The following is a 14,715-nucleotide window of genomic DNA, read 5'->3' on the forward strand; positions in this document are numbered from 1 at the left end:
ACCCCCCTCTTCCTTTTTCCTTCCATTTTCTCCAGCTTCATTATCTTCCCCAAGCTTTCCTGTCTTCTCATTATGTTGTCAACGTTTTGGGGCCCCAACATTGATCTAAAGGGTCTCTATTTGGGGGTGGGACCCACAGTTTAAGAAGCAGTGCTCTAGCCATTTTTATCACATGATTTTGCTGTAAGTTACAGTACAGTTGTACTAGCAAATTCCTAGGAAAAATACCTCTCTAAAAAATTTCTAGGTTTTCCAGCACAACTGTATGGTAACTTCCAATGAGATTTGCTATTATCCATTATAGGTTCAGGATTGTATTATCCATGGATACAAAAATTACATTATTTGCTCAGTTCCTCTGTAACTGCAAAACATCATCAGATGTTAAAAGAATCCATTAACTAGGACATCACACTTTCCTCGTTCTAAAATTGCTGGAAAGGGATGATAAAATTCATGAAGAAAAATATAACTACTGTATAATATTCACACATTCTCTTTGGTAAGCTATAATAGATATGCTGTGCTCTTCTCCCAGTGATGCATGGAAGACTTCCACAAGCGCTTCTCTCTAATGCTAATGTATCTCCATCCATCTTCTGTGTGTCAGTAGAAGAACAGACCTAAGGCACTTTCACACAGTCTTGTAATGGGCTAATGTGGGGCCGCCATGAGGTGAATTCATTGATGACTTAACATAGCAAGACAGTCAACAGACAGGAGCGTGCATTCGACAAAAGTCAGCTATGACTGAGTCTGCCACAGAATTGTCGTATCACTGTACTGTAAGTAAATGAAAGCTAAACAGAGTTGACAGTGTTGTGCTGGTGTGCGCAACCCAAAAGGGGTTTCAAGGCAAGGTGTATGTGTGTTAATGGGAAATGAAAACTTGGCCTCCTATAGGCATAGAACAGTACCACAGCCAAACAATCAAGGAGACAAGTAAAATATTTTACTAAACACCAATCATTTCTATTCATAAAGTCAATAAATTCAAAGGGGGAAGGGTGGTAAGAGCATGTGTGGAAGATCACCATTGTCAGAATGAGTTCTGCAGGACTAGAGGGAGAAATTCACACACAGGAGAGTATTACATACATTACCTCTTGCCATATTATACCAGGTTTAGCTATGTTTGTACTATATTTATCATTCTTTGTTTCTGATATGGACAAAGAAAGAAACCCTGTCAATGTCAAACAGAATCTAAAGGAAGAACAGTTTTCTGCAACTGATCAATGAAATCATTAAAAGCAGCTCAGCATTTTCCCCCTCGAAACTTTAAAGTTGCATCACTATGGAGAGCATAGCTATTCCAACCTGATAATAACTTTGCCAATTTGATGGAGAATCCTTAAGAGACGCACTTCCCATTATATATACACAGAGGTACCAAAAACTCAAGATTTCTACGATTCTTTCCTCTAGTCTTGACAATATGAACCACAGGCAGTGCTCATTGAAAACTAAAGTCAAGGGTCACATTCAGAGTTCATGAAAAATGATCATTTATCATGATAAGAATGAACTATACTCCCCCCAGGTTTATACACCCCCTGCTGCTTGCTTTCTTTCATCAATGCAAAGAAGAGCTTAGAAGCATTGGCATTCATGTATTATTAATTGTAGCTTGCCTTCTAGATGGACTCTAGAAAACTGGGGGTTAATCTTAACTATAATTTGTGTAAATTAACTTATCAGTTATTTATCCAGCATGGGATTCAGGGAGTTTTCATTTTTTTTAAAATGATGTTGCCAAGTTGTAGTTCAAAGTAAACCAGTTGGACCCGAAACATGACATAATTAGGAAAACATATTGCTAACCTGGTAGTAGAATCTCTGTGTTGATTTATCCCAACATTGAACCTGGGACTTTCAGCTAATATGGGGCTGCCATGGGTGAATTCAATTATTTATTTATTATTTGGTTTACTTTTACCCCGCCCTTCTCATCCTGAAGGGGACTCAGGGCGGCTTACACATCCAAGGCACAATTTGATGCCCGTAACATACAACAACAATAAAACAGAATAACGCAAATTAACAAACAACAACAATACATTACATCTAAGCCTGCTAAAAACCAATAAAATTTCATACAAACTGATACAAACCAATTCCTCCTTATTGCCGGTCAATGTTCGCTATCTCATAGTTCAGAGTTTCCTTCCACATTTATCAGTCCACATTTATCAGTCCTGCCGGTCCTATTTGTCTGGTTGTCCTTCCAATGATGACTTACCATAGCAAGACAGTCAACACACAGGAGTGTGCATTCGACAAAAGTCAGCTATGACTGAGTCTGCCGCAGAATTGTCGTATTATTGTACTGTAAGTAAATCAAACAGAGTTGACAGTGTTGTGCTCGTGTGTGCAACCCAAAAGGGATTTCAAGGCAAGGTGTATGTGTGTTAATAGGAAATGAAAACTTCATCTTCCATAGGTATAAAGCAATACCATAATCAAGTAAAATATCCTATCCAGGGATAGGCCTCTTTTCATTTTGGCTTGTAAAGGCTGGGTCTGTCAGGGAGTCGTTGCCTGAGGCCCATGCTCAGTCAGTCCTGTTGATTTTTGCTGTTGCGAGTTCTAGTCCAGCCTGCACTCTCTTCTTTTGCCTCTGACATAGATGTTACGAAGCAGAAATAGAAAATGTCATCCATTCCTTCTTGCATTGCAGCTGGACCATCACTTGTGTCCTTCCCCCTCTCATGATTCTCCCATTCTCACCTATTAACATGTAAAACCAGTCAATAACTCACAATATCACAACATTTCTGACACCTACCTTAGTGTCATGGGTCCCATTTCTATGCCAGCATGTTGGCAGTAAAGAAATACCAGGGGGTGGGATTTTCATCCTCTCTCCACTTTCCCTTACTATTCCTAAGCTGCCCATTGTTTCCTTTATTTTATATTTCCTTTATTTTCCCCCTTTATTTATAGTTATATTTGCTTTTTTGTCCTAAGGCAGGGTTAGGTCATCATGGGTCTAGGTGGGCTTTTTTCCACTTCAAGCAAAAGCCAATTGGAGTAGCATCTCCCCCCCCCCCCCCCCCGGCCGCCGCCTCCCAAATTTGAGATGAAACTGCACTGTCCACCACCACACCTGAAGGCAGCATGTTTAAAATGTTTTCCTTTGATTGGTTTGTTTCTAAGGAAAGACACATAAATACTGCAAACTGTCTTATATTTGGGCAGATCTAGTTATATTCTGGAATTATTAGGCTCCATTATGAGCACCAGTGTGATGCAGTGGTTCAAGCATTGGATTATGACTCTGGAGATCAGGGTTCAATTCCTCCCTCTGCCAAGAAAACCCCTTTCCTGGTCTTGGGTGAGACACATGCTCTCAGCTGCAGAAAACTTGGTGCTAGGGTTGCCCTAAGTAGAAAATGACATAAAGGCACAAAATAATAACAATAATTGTGATATTTCACTGGTCAACAAAGAGACTACACTGCTTATGGAGAAACACACATCTGAAAGAACCATTCTAAGGTAGCATGGACCTAACAGAGCTAACTCAATGCAGTGCAAAGAGCACATTTTCCTTTGCCTTGAAGTCTTTTACAAGCATCGCAGGTGCCCAGGAACAGCAGGGGCAATAGAGTCACTCCCTTCACCCCTTCCCTTTACTGTAGTTGTGGGGCTCAGAGACTGAATGCTTTGTAATGAAGGTATATTGTAACAGTTCTCACCAGGTGGCACTTTGTTAGCAACAATTAGATCCTGATTGATCTTTGAAGGGCTAATTCTTACATGTTTGCAAGGGTCCTACAAGGAGCAAGTGTTGAGTGGGAGCACTTTAAGAGTATTAGGTGGAGGGGGGTGGTAAAGAGAGAAAAAGAATAGAGCCTCAAGACATTTGCAATACAATGACCGTTTCTCCTTTGCACCCCCTTAACAAGCATTAGTTAGCACAGTAATTTGCTCTTACTCCTGTTATTATCCCCTTGGGCTCTAATGGTCACTTTATTAATTAGTTGAAAATTGTATTCTAGGTCAAATGGCAGCTTTGTTCCTCTATTGTTGCAAATTGCTACTGGTAGGCCCCAGTAAGTGGAAGCGCTGCTGCAAAGGGGAATGATCCTTTCGCTTTTCGAGATAAAGGCCCTGGGCCAGCTGCACTTTCCAGGAACCGTAGAAAGGAATTCAAAATGTCTAAGCAGAGCCTTTCCCAAGATCGGTTCTTAAGCAGTCACAGTCACTTTGTTGGTACAATTTGCAATCATGGTCCAATCGTGACAGTTATTGTATGTGCTGATTTTCTCCCCCACAAAAGCAACCATTCCCAGATGCAAACCCCCTCTCCGCGCCTTGGTAACCGTGTGGGGCTGGGTTTGTAAGATGACACAAAATTATGTGCCTCTTCAAGGCAGTGACAAAAGTCCTGGGCTGGGATTTGCACTTGTTAAGTGCTCCTTTATGTCAGTTGTGACATGCAGATGTGAATGCAGGCAATGCTACACCTTGGTGTCCAACACTCAACTTAACAAAATGATGTCTATTGACAGAATTAACATGTCTTTCTTGGGCCCTATTTGAAAGCGGATACCAGGAGAGATAAAATGAGAGCATCGCCCCCCAACAAGGATTTCTATCTCTCCAGGAAGGAATGGAAAATTTCAAGGCTCTTTTTTTGCTTTCCGCTCGCCCATAGCTATAGCCCAACAACCTAAGACATTTGACCACCTGAGGCAAAGGAAAGGGTACCACTGCTAGCCCTTCACATTTGCTGGGATTAGGACTCCAGACTCCCATGTCAGCATGGGAGAAAAAAAGAAAAAAAAAGAATTAAAAACCAACTATTTTTTCAACACAGAGAACACCTTAGAATCCCTAGACCCTGCCACGTAACTCTAGAGTCATCTTTCTCACTGGAAGACCTACAACTAGTTAGAGCAACCTATGGATCCCCAGATGTTTTGGTCTTCAACTTCCAGAAAGCCTAACCACTGGTAAACTGGCTGGGATATCTCGGAGTTGTAGGGCAAAACACCCGGGGACCCACAGGTTGAGAACCACTGAGTTAGAGACTGTTCTCTCTAGGGATCTCTGGATTCTTCAACAAGGCCTTTGGTGGAATTTGACTATAGAGGGCCCTTCCACACAGCCCTATATCCCAAAATACCAAGGCCGAAAATCCCACAATATCTGCTTTGAACTGGGTTATCTGAGTTCACACTCAGATAATGTGGGATTTCCTGCCTTGATATTCTGGGTTATGGGGCTGTATAGAAGGGCCCAGAGTCACCAGAGAAGCAAGATTTTCCAAAATCAATTTTTAATCAAATCTGTGAATAATCAAACCTGAATATGTGGGGAGCCTGCCGTAATCACCCTTATAATTTCAGAACCCAATCTTGCATCAATTTAGTCTTATTTCCACAGTAGTGATAAAGCAGGCTCATCCAGAGCAGTCAAGAGCAACGAGCTAGCTTAAGGATTAAGCTATGGAACAAACATATCTGTTTTCCAAAAGTACGATACATATTGATAGAGTATGATATTGACTCACCATTCAACAATTAACTTCTACCATTTTCAGCAGAACATGACCACTGTACAATGTTAAATAATTTGCTGTACATACATACACAAATTATGCAGGCAACCTCTGAATTACAAACATCTAATTTACATACAACTCAGGCTTAAGAACGGGGCTGAGACAATAGGAAGTGAGAAGAACTCTACTCCTCGGAAGGGAAATTCACCCCTGAAAGAGTTATCATGGGGAAAAGGTTTCCCAACTGAAGCTTTATCACCAATCCTTGTTCCCAGAACAAGCCAAAATGTTCAAAATGCAATTGTCATAGGGAGAGAAAGCGAGGTCTTCTGAACAGGAGTACAAAGAGCAAAAGAAACATTACAGTAGTATTAACCCTTCCCTATGCTATCCAAAGCTTGCTTGCAGGCGTGTGCGCGCGTGTGTGTATGGCTGGTGTGTACACTTAAAAATGTATCTGTACCAACTTACATATAAATTCAGCTTAAGAACAGAACTACAGTACCTATCTTGTTTGTAACTTGAGGACTGCCTGTATTTGATAATTATAACTTCCCGGCGGGTCTTTTTTAAATCCACTAACATTAGTAGATTTTAGTATTTTCTCTGTGTTTATGATAGTGGTTCGTGGTTTTTTTTAGTTTATGCATTATTATATTATTGTCTTTAATTTTTGTGAGTTTTGTAGTTTTTCATCTTGATGTGTTCATACACACACATATAATACATATACATACACACACACTTTAAAGCATCAAGGCATAACATCAAGATCAAAGCATAACTGATATTTAAAAAGTTATATTGTGCCTAACCATTCTTTCTACAAAATAAACTAGTTTATTACTATCAATCATTGCTTTTTCATACACAATGAGAACTTCTTATCTTCATTCCATTCCACGGATGAGTCATCTGGGCCATCTACAAACAGAAATAAACCATGATAAGGCAAAAATGAAGAAACCGTATGGACACAAACACACTCACACATACATACATACAGATAGAAAGGAAAAGCTCTTGAAAATAATGCATAATTATATAGAATAATAACGTAACTGTGTGTGTTTCATAATTTAGAACTACATGAGTGAGCCTCTCTTACCACGGTAAATAAATGGTCATGAAGGAATACAGATAATACCAATTTAATGTATTAAACCTAGACAGCACCAAGGAAACCACAGCCCTGACTTTGCAAGGATCTGAGTAGGGCTGTCGATAGCAGGTTGTCTTGCAAGTTTCTCATTTACAGGCTTGCCATAAGTTGAAACCCAGTTGATGGCAAGTAAGAATAAGGGCTGCAGCTACACTGTAGAATTAATGGAGTTTGACTTTAACTGCCATGTTTCAATCCTATGAAATCCTGGGGATTTGTAGTTTGGTGAGGCACCTGCACTCTTTAGTGGAGAAGGCTAAAGACCTTGTAAAACTACAATTTCCATGATTTCATACCATTAAGTAATGGCAGTTAGTGGTGTCAAACTGCATTAATTCTAATGTGTAGATGCATTCAGACGAATGTGACTGCAGCAACAATTCTCTAGACTAATTTTTCCATGGGAGTGGGCCCTCCATGCTCGCTGCCATATGTGGCAGAACAAAGCTGGAAGCATCAGGTGATAGGAACCCTTGGTGCAGACATGGGAACATAGGTTTCCAGTTTTGATTGAACATCAACTGTCAGCATCCCTCAGCATTTGCTATGTTGAGAGTTGCAATCCAACAACACCTGAAAGGTTGCACCATTCCTATCCTTGCTTTAGTGAGTAGCTCTGGGACTCAGTCTTACCAACTGTTATTTTTCTAATTGTTTTAGTGAAGCAGAATTCTCATACATTAGTTATAATCAAGCAAGATGCAAATAGAAATGAAGAAAAGGAAAGAATGAATCAAACAACTCTTTTAGAAATATGTCTAAAATTCTAAACAACTTCATTTCGGATATTATAATGAAACAATACATTCACTTCTGACTTTTGTTACTTTCTATTACAGCTATTTACCGAGGTGCAAGCTGGAATCTCTGTCCCCTTGATGGCTGATGTCTTGATCTGTATCTTAAACCTGAGGGGTGAAAAAGAAGGTAGTTTTTAATGTTGAGATACCAGAATGACAATCTTCCTTCTTCTAATGCTGTGGAAATTATTTTAGTTTATTTCAGTAACATACATTCCATCAAAATAATTCCTGAGTTTATTTTTCCTGTGTATATTTATAGTGTTGAATAAAAAGTTTACTGAAATATATTTAACTACCCCTCCTTTTTGTGGCAAAGATTCCTATTCCTATTCTTTCCTGGTTTTTCTGCCTCTGATAGCAAATTTTCTGTTGAAGAGGTATTGCCCAGAAACACATCTACTTTGAATTTCATTGGACAGAGCGGCAAACCAATGTAGTGCACTACCTGTTACTAATCTGATACCTCCATGAGACACAACTGTCTCTTACTACTGACAGGAAAAACCCACTAATAGCCCCAACCCCACCATGGTCCTGGGACTCACCTGTGTGATCATCTCTAGGTACTTCTATGCTGGCAAGTTGGCACAAAAATGACATCAGGAGGCAGGATTGTCCAGCTCTCCCCCATTCCCTTTCCCAGTAATTAAAACAGGAAGTTTTTTTTTTCAAAGAAAGTTTGTGAAACTGAAAAGCTCCATTTAAAAATAATTAAAAGGTATGAAACTGTGGGGGGAAAGATTTGCCACCCCAACAGGAAATCCAGCCATGGGATTTATGGAACTGTGAAGCATTGTGATTGCCGAAGTAATACCAAGTAGGATAACAAGGATGACTGTTGCATTACATTGCAGGAATCAGTGATTGTGTGAACGCCACAGGATGAAATAAAGTCCTTTGTCAACCCAGCTCTGCCCGTACAGCTTTTAGCTGGTCATTTTTTGGGGTTGCCTCACTTACAAGGTGGAATAAAGTCCCTATGTGGAGCAACACTTGAGAGTGTTTCTGTGTGAATTGAAGAGGAGTTTTGTTTTCACAGTGCCTGCTGTGATGCTGAGTTGAGTCTGAAGTCCCATTTATTTATTTATTTATTTACAGCATTTATATACCGCTTTTCTTACTCCTGGGGGGGGGGGGGGGGACTCAAAGCGATTTACAAAAAAACAATGGCCAAATTCAATGCCTTACATACATAAACCAAATCATAAATCAAACAGCGTAAGACTAAGCATAAAATACAATAGGGCAAATTCACCACAAGATAATAGGACATATAACCATGAAGTATCAAAATTAAAAACACCTAATAAAAACATTATAATCACATGACCGAAACTCGTAGACTGGGCCATTCCAGATGTCAATTACTCATATTCCATATTTACTTCTTGTACTCAGTTACTTTACTAGTTAAAAGTTTGGTTTCATAACCATGTCTTTGTTCTCTTTCTAAAGGCCAGGAGGGAGGGTGCTGATCTAATCACACTGGGGAGAGAATTCCAGAGTCAGGGAGCCACCACTGCCCTGTCTCTCTTCCCCACCAACCACATTCGCGAAGCAGGTGGGACCAAGAACAGGGCTTCCCAGAAGATCTTAACCTCTGTGATGGTTCATCTACATTGCTATACAATGCAGTTTCATAATGCATTTTAATTGCACTGAACTGAATTATATGAGTCTACAATTAAACTGCATTATGAAACTCCATTATATGGCAGTGCAGATGGGGCCAGAAACAATGAGTTGAATGTGCAAATAGTGACTTGTTTCTATCATTTCTTCTAACTGAGTAAGAGTGTGTGTGTGCATGTGTGTGTGTGTGTGTGTGTGTGGGGGGGGTAACCTGTCCCTCTTCCCAGGAAGGAAGCTCAGCCTCTTCTCAGAAAACCTCAGGGAGTACAAAAACATTGGTTTTGCTGCCCCTTTCATTCCATATTCTGAAAAAGCTAGGCCAAGTCTGTTGATATAATCCTTCTATATTACGGAAAAACTGGCCATATGCAAGACTGGGTTAGAAGGTCATTTGTTTAAAATGGAGAATTAAACGTCTGTTTTTCCAGTTGCTAAATGAACACGTGCTCTAAGCCTGGTGTTTACAAGAGGATTAATATAGGGTTGCCAAACTGTGGCAGAGACATGGAGGAAAATTACAGACAATTAAGCGTGATATTTTAATTGTCTCATTGAAATAGGCTTGAAAGACAAACAGTCTTTCCTGCAATTGTAAGCTCACTTTCAAGTATGTCCAAGAACCATTACAGAGAAATCCTGCACAAAAGCTCAGCCATACTTTACTGAATTGGAGCACAAATTAGAATCTGAAACTACAGGCTATCAGCAGCAGGCCACTGAAATTCTTTAAGAATGTGAAAAAACAAACAAACACAGAAAGCTTTTGTTCAAACAGGGGCAGTTCACATATATTTGTGGGGAAAGCTTAGAAAATAAGGTAATGTTTTACACTGATGTGAGTGCCTACTTCTACTGGAGTGGAACCAAGTTTGATCATATTTAGGGTAGACCCATTGCAATTACTAGGACTAAAGGCAGTTATAAGTTTTATTCATTTCACTGAGTCTATTCTAAACCTATGTCTGTCTAGGTTCAACTCAATGGCTCTTTAAGGCCCTTGTGCAACTGTGGAGCAGAACAAATAACTCCGCACCTGTAGTCTTGTCCAAAAGGCCCTGCCTCATGTGTAGAGGAAGAGGAAGAATTGCTTAAAGCCACAGACATTGCGGTCGCTGTTGCCCATTTTTGGTCAAAATATATTTAGCCACTTGCACTCCTTCTATTTTTATCAGTTTTATACTTATTTGATACAAAATAATAATGCCCCTTTTACACCGCCACATAAAATCCAGATTATCTGCTCTGTAATGGATTATATAGCAGTGTAGACTCATATAATCCAATTCAAAGCAGATAATGTGGATTATCTGCTTTGATAACCTGGATTATATGGCAGTGTAGAAGAGCAATATGTTTAATTAACTTTTTTTAGTAACTGAAAAAAACAGTGGTCCTCACCTTGCCGCAAATTCAGTTTAATGTTGCTGCCATAGTTTGGCTGGATTGTGATTTTGTGAAAATGGGAAAACCACTTGTAGAAGGATACTGCCTATGTTGTTGTTCTGTACACATTCACATCAATTTCCACCCTAAAACAACCTTGTCGTAGAACTTTCTTGGCAAGATTTGTTTAAAGGGGGATTGCCACTGCCTTCCTTAGAGGCTGAGTGAATGTGACATCTCCAAGGACATCCATCCAATGGGTCCCCATGGTGAAGCAGGGATTCTAACCCAGAGTCATAGTGGAACCACTACACCAAACTGGCTCCAAAAATCCAAACACATTTCAAATCCTCATGCAACAAATATTGCAAAATGAAGTGATTCAGTTGGATCTAAATGTACAATTCATGTTTTTCATAACTTCACCCCATAAAACAACAGGATCTTGTAAGATGTTATTTTTACCTGAATGCTGAGATTCAGATGAATAGCCAGTTGTTGGAGGGCCTCTCCATTGCCCTTCCCTGTTTTGGTGGTGATGAGAGTAAGGGTAAGTGTGAGTTCTGCCTCGATTTGGAAAGTGTGAACCTTCCGCTCCTTCTCGTCTCTCTGAAAAATAAATTTCCTTCTCTTGATAATGGCAGTCCAAACAACCCTTGCAATTCCCATTTTGCAGTTTCCCAGGAAAACTTGGGACATGCTTTGAGCGACAGACATAAAACGCTTGTGTGGAGAAAATCAAGCACACATTTTATGTACACTGTTCCATTTTACACAAACACAGATGTCTATTTTCCTGCATAAAGTGCCAGTCGAGATTTCCCATGTGTCTATACAGAATGCTTGCTATTTATGACATGGAATAGTATTCACATTATCTACCATGTACCCCTTAATTCCAGTTTGTATCTATATCAACACACAGCTTACACAGCAACTATAATTGCACCAAGTTCCTTTAAACATCACAAATAGCAAACTTTTGCTCAAAATTATTTATTTTAACCAGAAATCACTCCAAAACATTGGAGGCCATTTGCTTCCTGAAAAGGGGTAATAAATACTGTCAAAACACTGGGCTTTTATTTATTTATTTATTTTTACATCACTTATATCGCACCCATATCAGCCCGCAGGCGACTCAGGGCGGTCTACATATCGGCACAATTCGATGCCATCAATACAATACAAAAGCAAAAACAATTAAGTGCATTTAGACAAAAAAGACAGTGCAATAACAATTTAAAAAGAGCTATATCCTCTCATTCCAATCCTCATCCGTTTCGTCGTCTTGGCCGTTCCTGGGTCATTCACCATCTCAAGCTTGACTATTCCGGGGTTCCGAATGCCTGCTCAAAGAGCCAGGAGGGAGGGGGCTGATCTAATATCCCTAGGCAGGGTGTTCCACAGCCGAGGGGCCACCACAGAGAAGGCCCTCTCTCTCGTCCCCGCCAAGCGTGCTTGCGAAGCAGACGGGATCGAGAGCAGGGCCTCCTCAGATGATCTTAACTTCCTGGAGGGTTCATAGGAAGAGATGCGTTCGGATAGGTAGGCTGGGCCAAAACCGTTTAGGGCTTTATAGGCTAAAGCCAGCACTTTGAATTGGGCCCGGTAGCAAACTGGCAGCCAGTGGAGCTGATGCAGCAGAGGAGCTGTATGCTCCCTGAGCGCCGCTCCTGTTAGCAACCTGGCTGCTGCACGCTGGACCATTTGAAGCTTCCGGGCCGTCTTCAAAGGCAACCCTACGTAGAGCGCGTTGCAGTAATCTATGCGGGATGTAACCAGAGCGTGGACTACCGTGGCCAAGTCAGACTTCCCAAGGTACAGGCGCAGCTGGCGCACAAGTTTTAGTTGTGCAAATGCTCCCCTGGTCACCGCCGAAACCTGGGGTTCCAGGCTCAGCGATGAATCCAGGATCACACCCAAGCTGCAAACCTGCGTCTTCAGGGGGAGTGTAACCCCATCTAACACAGGCTGTAACCCTAAGCCCTGTTCGGCCTTTCGACTGACCAGGAGTGCCTCTGTCTTGTCTGGATTCAGTTTCAATTTGTTAGCCCTCATCCAGTCTGATACAGCGGCCAAGCACCGGTTCAGGACCTGAACAGCCTCCTTAGTAGGTGGGAAGGAGTAGCAGAGTTGGGCTTACCAAAGAGCTCACGTGATACCTACCTGTCACTGAGCTAGTCAGTTGCGGTCTATTCTGGATGTTTCTTCCTTTTGCTGTGCATGCTTTGCAAATAAGGGACATCAGATTCTGGAACTTGGTGAGCCATGATTTCTGTAGATAGGAAAATGGGGACAGAGGCAAATTCTTCGTCTTGTTGAGACAAACTATCTCGACGGGATTGAAAACATTCTATTATTGTTACCATTAAAGGCCATCCTGGTTTCTCTTGGGAGGGAATTCCAAACTATGGGACCAGCCACCGAAGAGGCCCTCTCTCTTGTTCCCACTACAAGCACTTGAGGTGGAACAGGTTGAAGACCCTCCCCAGATTATCGTACTTATTTGACAAGCTCGTAAAGAGAGGTACGGTTCTTCAAATTCAGCTAATTCACACCAAACTTAATTAAGAATTCAGTCTCAAGTTTGAGTTCCCAAATATGCAGACCAGTTTAGACTAGATGTACTTATTGGCTTTGGCTTCCCACTCACTCTATATATGTGTGGAGAAATGTGGTGTGCAGCCATATTGCTTTGCCGTGGCTTCATAAACCTTGACTTGTTTATTACTGTATGATTATTGTTTTGTAATGTTTCATATGATCATGAAAATGATCATGTCTATAAATATGATTTACTACTGCAGTGGCAGAAGAAAAGTACCATCTGGATCTCTTTTCTATTTGGCAAGATGGTTTTTCATTTATGGGTGATGGAGAGATAAGTAAGTCAGATAAAGTCCCTATCTTAGCTATGAGAAATAGATATATAGCTCACAATCCTGGATGAAGAGATATGTTATAATGTTTGGCATAAGCATAAATATGACACCTCTCCCTCTCCCCTTCTCTATCCTGCCTTTAAAGCCACTATAGCTACTCCCCAGAACCATTTATTAGCTATTGCTAAGTGGTGTGCATAGGCAGAACATAGTCCACATATGTTCCTACAGTTGGATATACAGTAACAAGCCTTCTTCAGGATCTGCTGGTGAGTCTCTGGAGGTTGCAGCAGATTCTGCCATTGTCATATACTCAGTGATAGGAGCAAAGGTGAACTCTGCTCTGCCACATTCCACCCCTTGCTCTCCATTGGGCTGTTAATGCTCATGTTAAGAGCTACAGCAGCTTAAAATGTGGTCTTTCTGGGGGAGTTTGGTCACTGCATGGTCAACAGACGATTTTCACTTCCTTTGTGACAAAAAAAGTGTACTACACAGGTGCAAGTGCCATTAACAGGATGCCAATCAATATAGTATTTTGATGTTTTTAAAGCAAAAATATATTTTTTCTCTCTCTCACAACTGTGATTACGCTTATGCACTTACATTGCCTTCCAAGAGCTCATGGAAAGAGCATCCTCTATGAGCCTGCTGGTATTTCCGCTGAAAAAGTTTCCCATCGAATACTTGCCAGGGCATCAAACTGTCCATTCTGAAGGGGAAACCACAGGCGCTGTTGGCCATAAGCAGTACACACAGGCCCCGGACAAAGAGCGAACCAAGCTGCACAGCTCTTGAGTCAACCTGGGCAAGCTGGTGAGAGTTCAGTAAGAAAGAAGGTCAGCTAGACGTTTTGTTTACACCGAACATATTTCTGTTACAATATAGCAAGGAGAACATCTTTCTAAATTTTCCATTTTAGCAGACATTATTTTCTTATTCCAGTATTGTGATTTATGGCAGGAATGTTAGTGAATGACATGATAATAAATAACACAGTACAGTTTGAACATCCCTTAGCTGGAGTTCTGAAAAACATCAAAATTATCCATATGTTTAGCTGAACATATGTTGTTTTTTGAGGGCAGCTCTTTTTGTTTTTCATGTCAGGAGTGACATTGGCCAGGATGCAAGGATGTTGCCCAGAAGGATGTTGCCCAGCAGATGCCCGGATGTTTTACTATCCTGTGGGAGGCTTCTCTCATGTCTCCGCATGAGAAGCTGGAGTTGACAGATGGGAGCTCACCCTGCTCCCTGGATATGAACCAGCGATATGAACCAGGTCAGCAGTCCTGCCAGCACACGGGTTTAACCTATTGCTCCATCAGGCAGCTGATG

The 14,715-nt window shown here is 41.0% G+C and overlaps 1 protein-coding gene across 4 annotated transcripts in view; it reads right to left on the minus strand.

Moving 5' to 3' along the window:
• Positions 1-930: 930 nt before the first annotated feature.
• The window catches only part of FAM120B (family with sequence similarity 120 member B), a 52,268-nt gene continuing 38,483 nt past the window's right edge, over positions 931-14,715 (minus strand). For 2 of the 4 annotated variants that reach the window (XM_060753777.2, XM_067465539.1), the window contains 5 exons: positions 13,984-14,190; positions 12,662-12,770; positions 10,958-11,101; positions 7,522-7,582; positions 6,298-6,436 (listed from right to left, as the gene is read on the minus strand). In XM_060753777.2, the coding sequence (XP_060609760.2) occupies positions 6,424-6,436; positions 7,522-7,582; positions 10,958-11,101; positions 12,662-12,770; positions 13,984-14,190 (534 nt within the window). In that variant the 3' untranslated portion in view covers positions 6,298-6,423. Of the gene's footprint in view, positions 2,731-6,297; positions 6,437-7,521; positions 7,583-10,957; positions 11,102-12,661; positions 12,771-13,983; positions 14,191-14,715 lie in introns of those variants that run through there. The other 2 variants (XM_067465535.1, XR_009629933.2) reach the window with 2 other exon arrangements.

This window comes from Anolis sagrei, chromosome 1 (assembly GCF_037176765.1).
Source record: "Anolis sagrei isolate rAnoSag1 chromosome 1, rAnoSag1.mat, whole genome shotgun sequence".
Classification (NCBI taxonomy): domain Eukaryota; kingdom Metazoa; phylum Chordata; class Lepidosauria; order Squamata; family Dactyloidae; genus Anolis; species Anolis sagrei.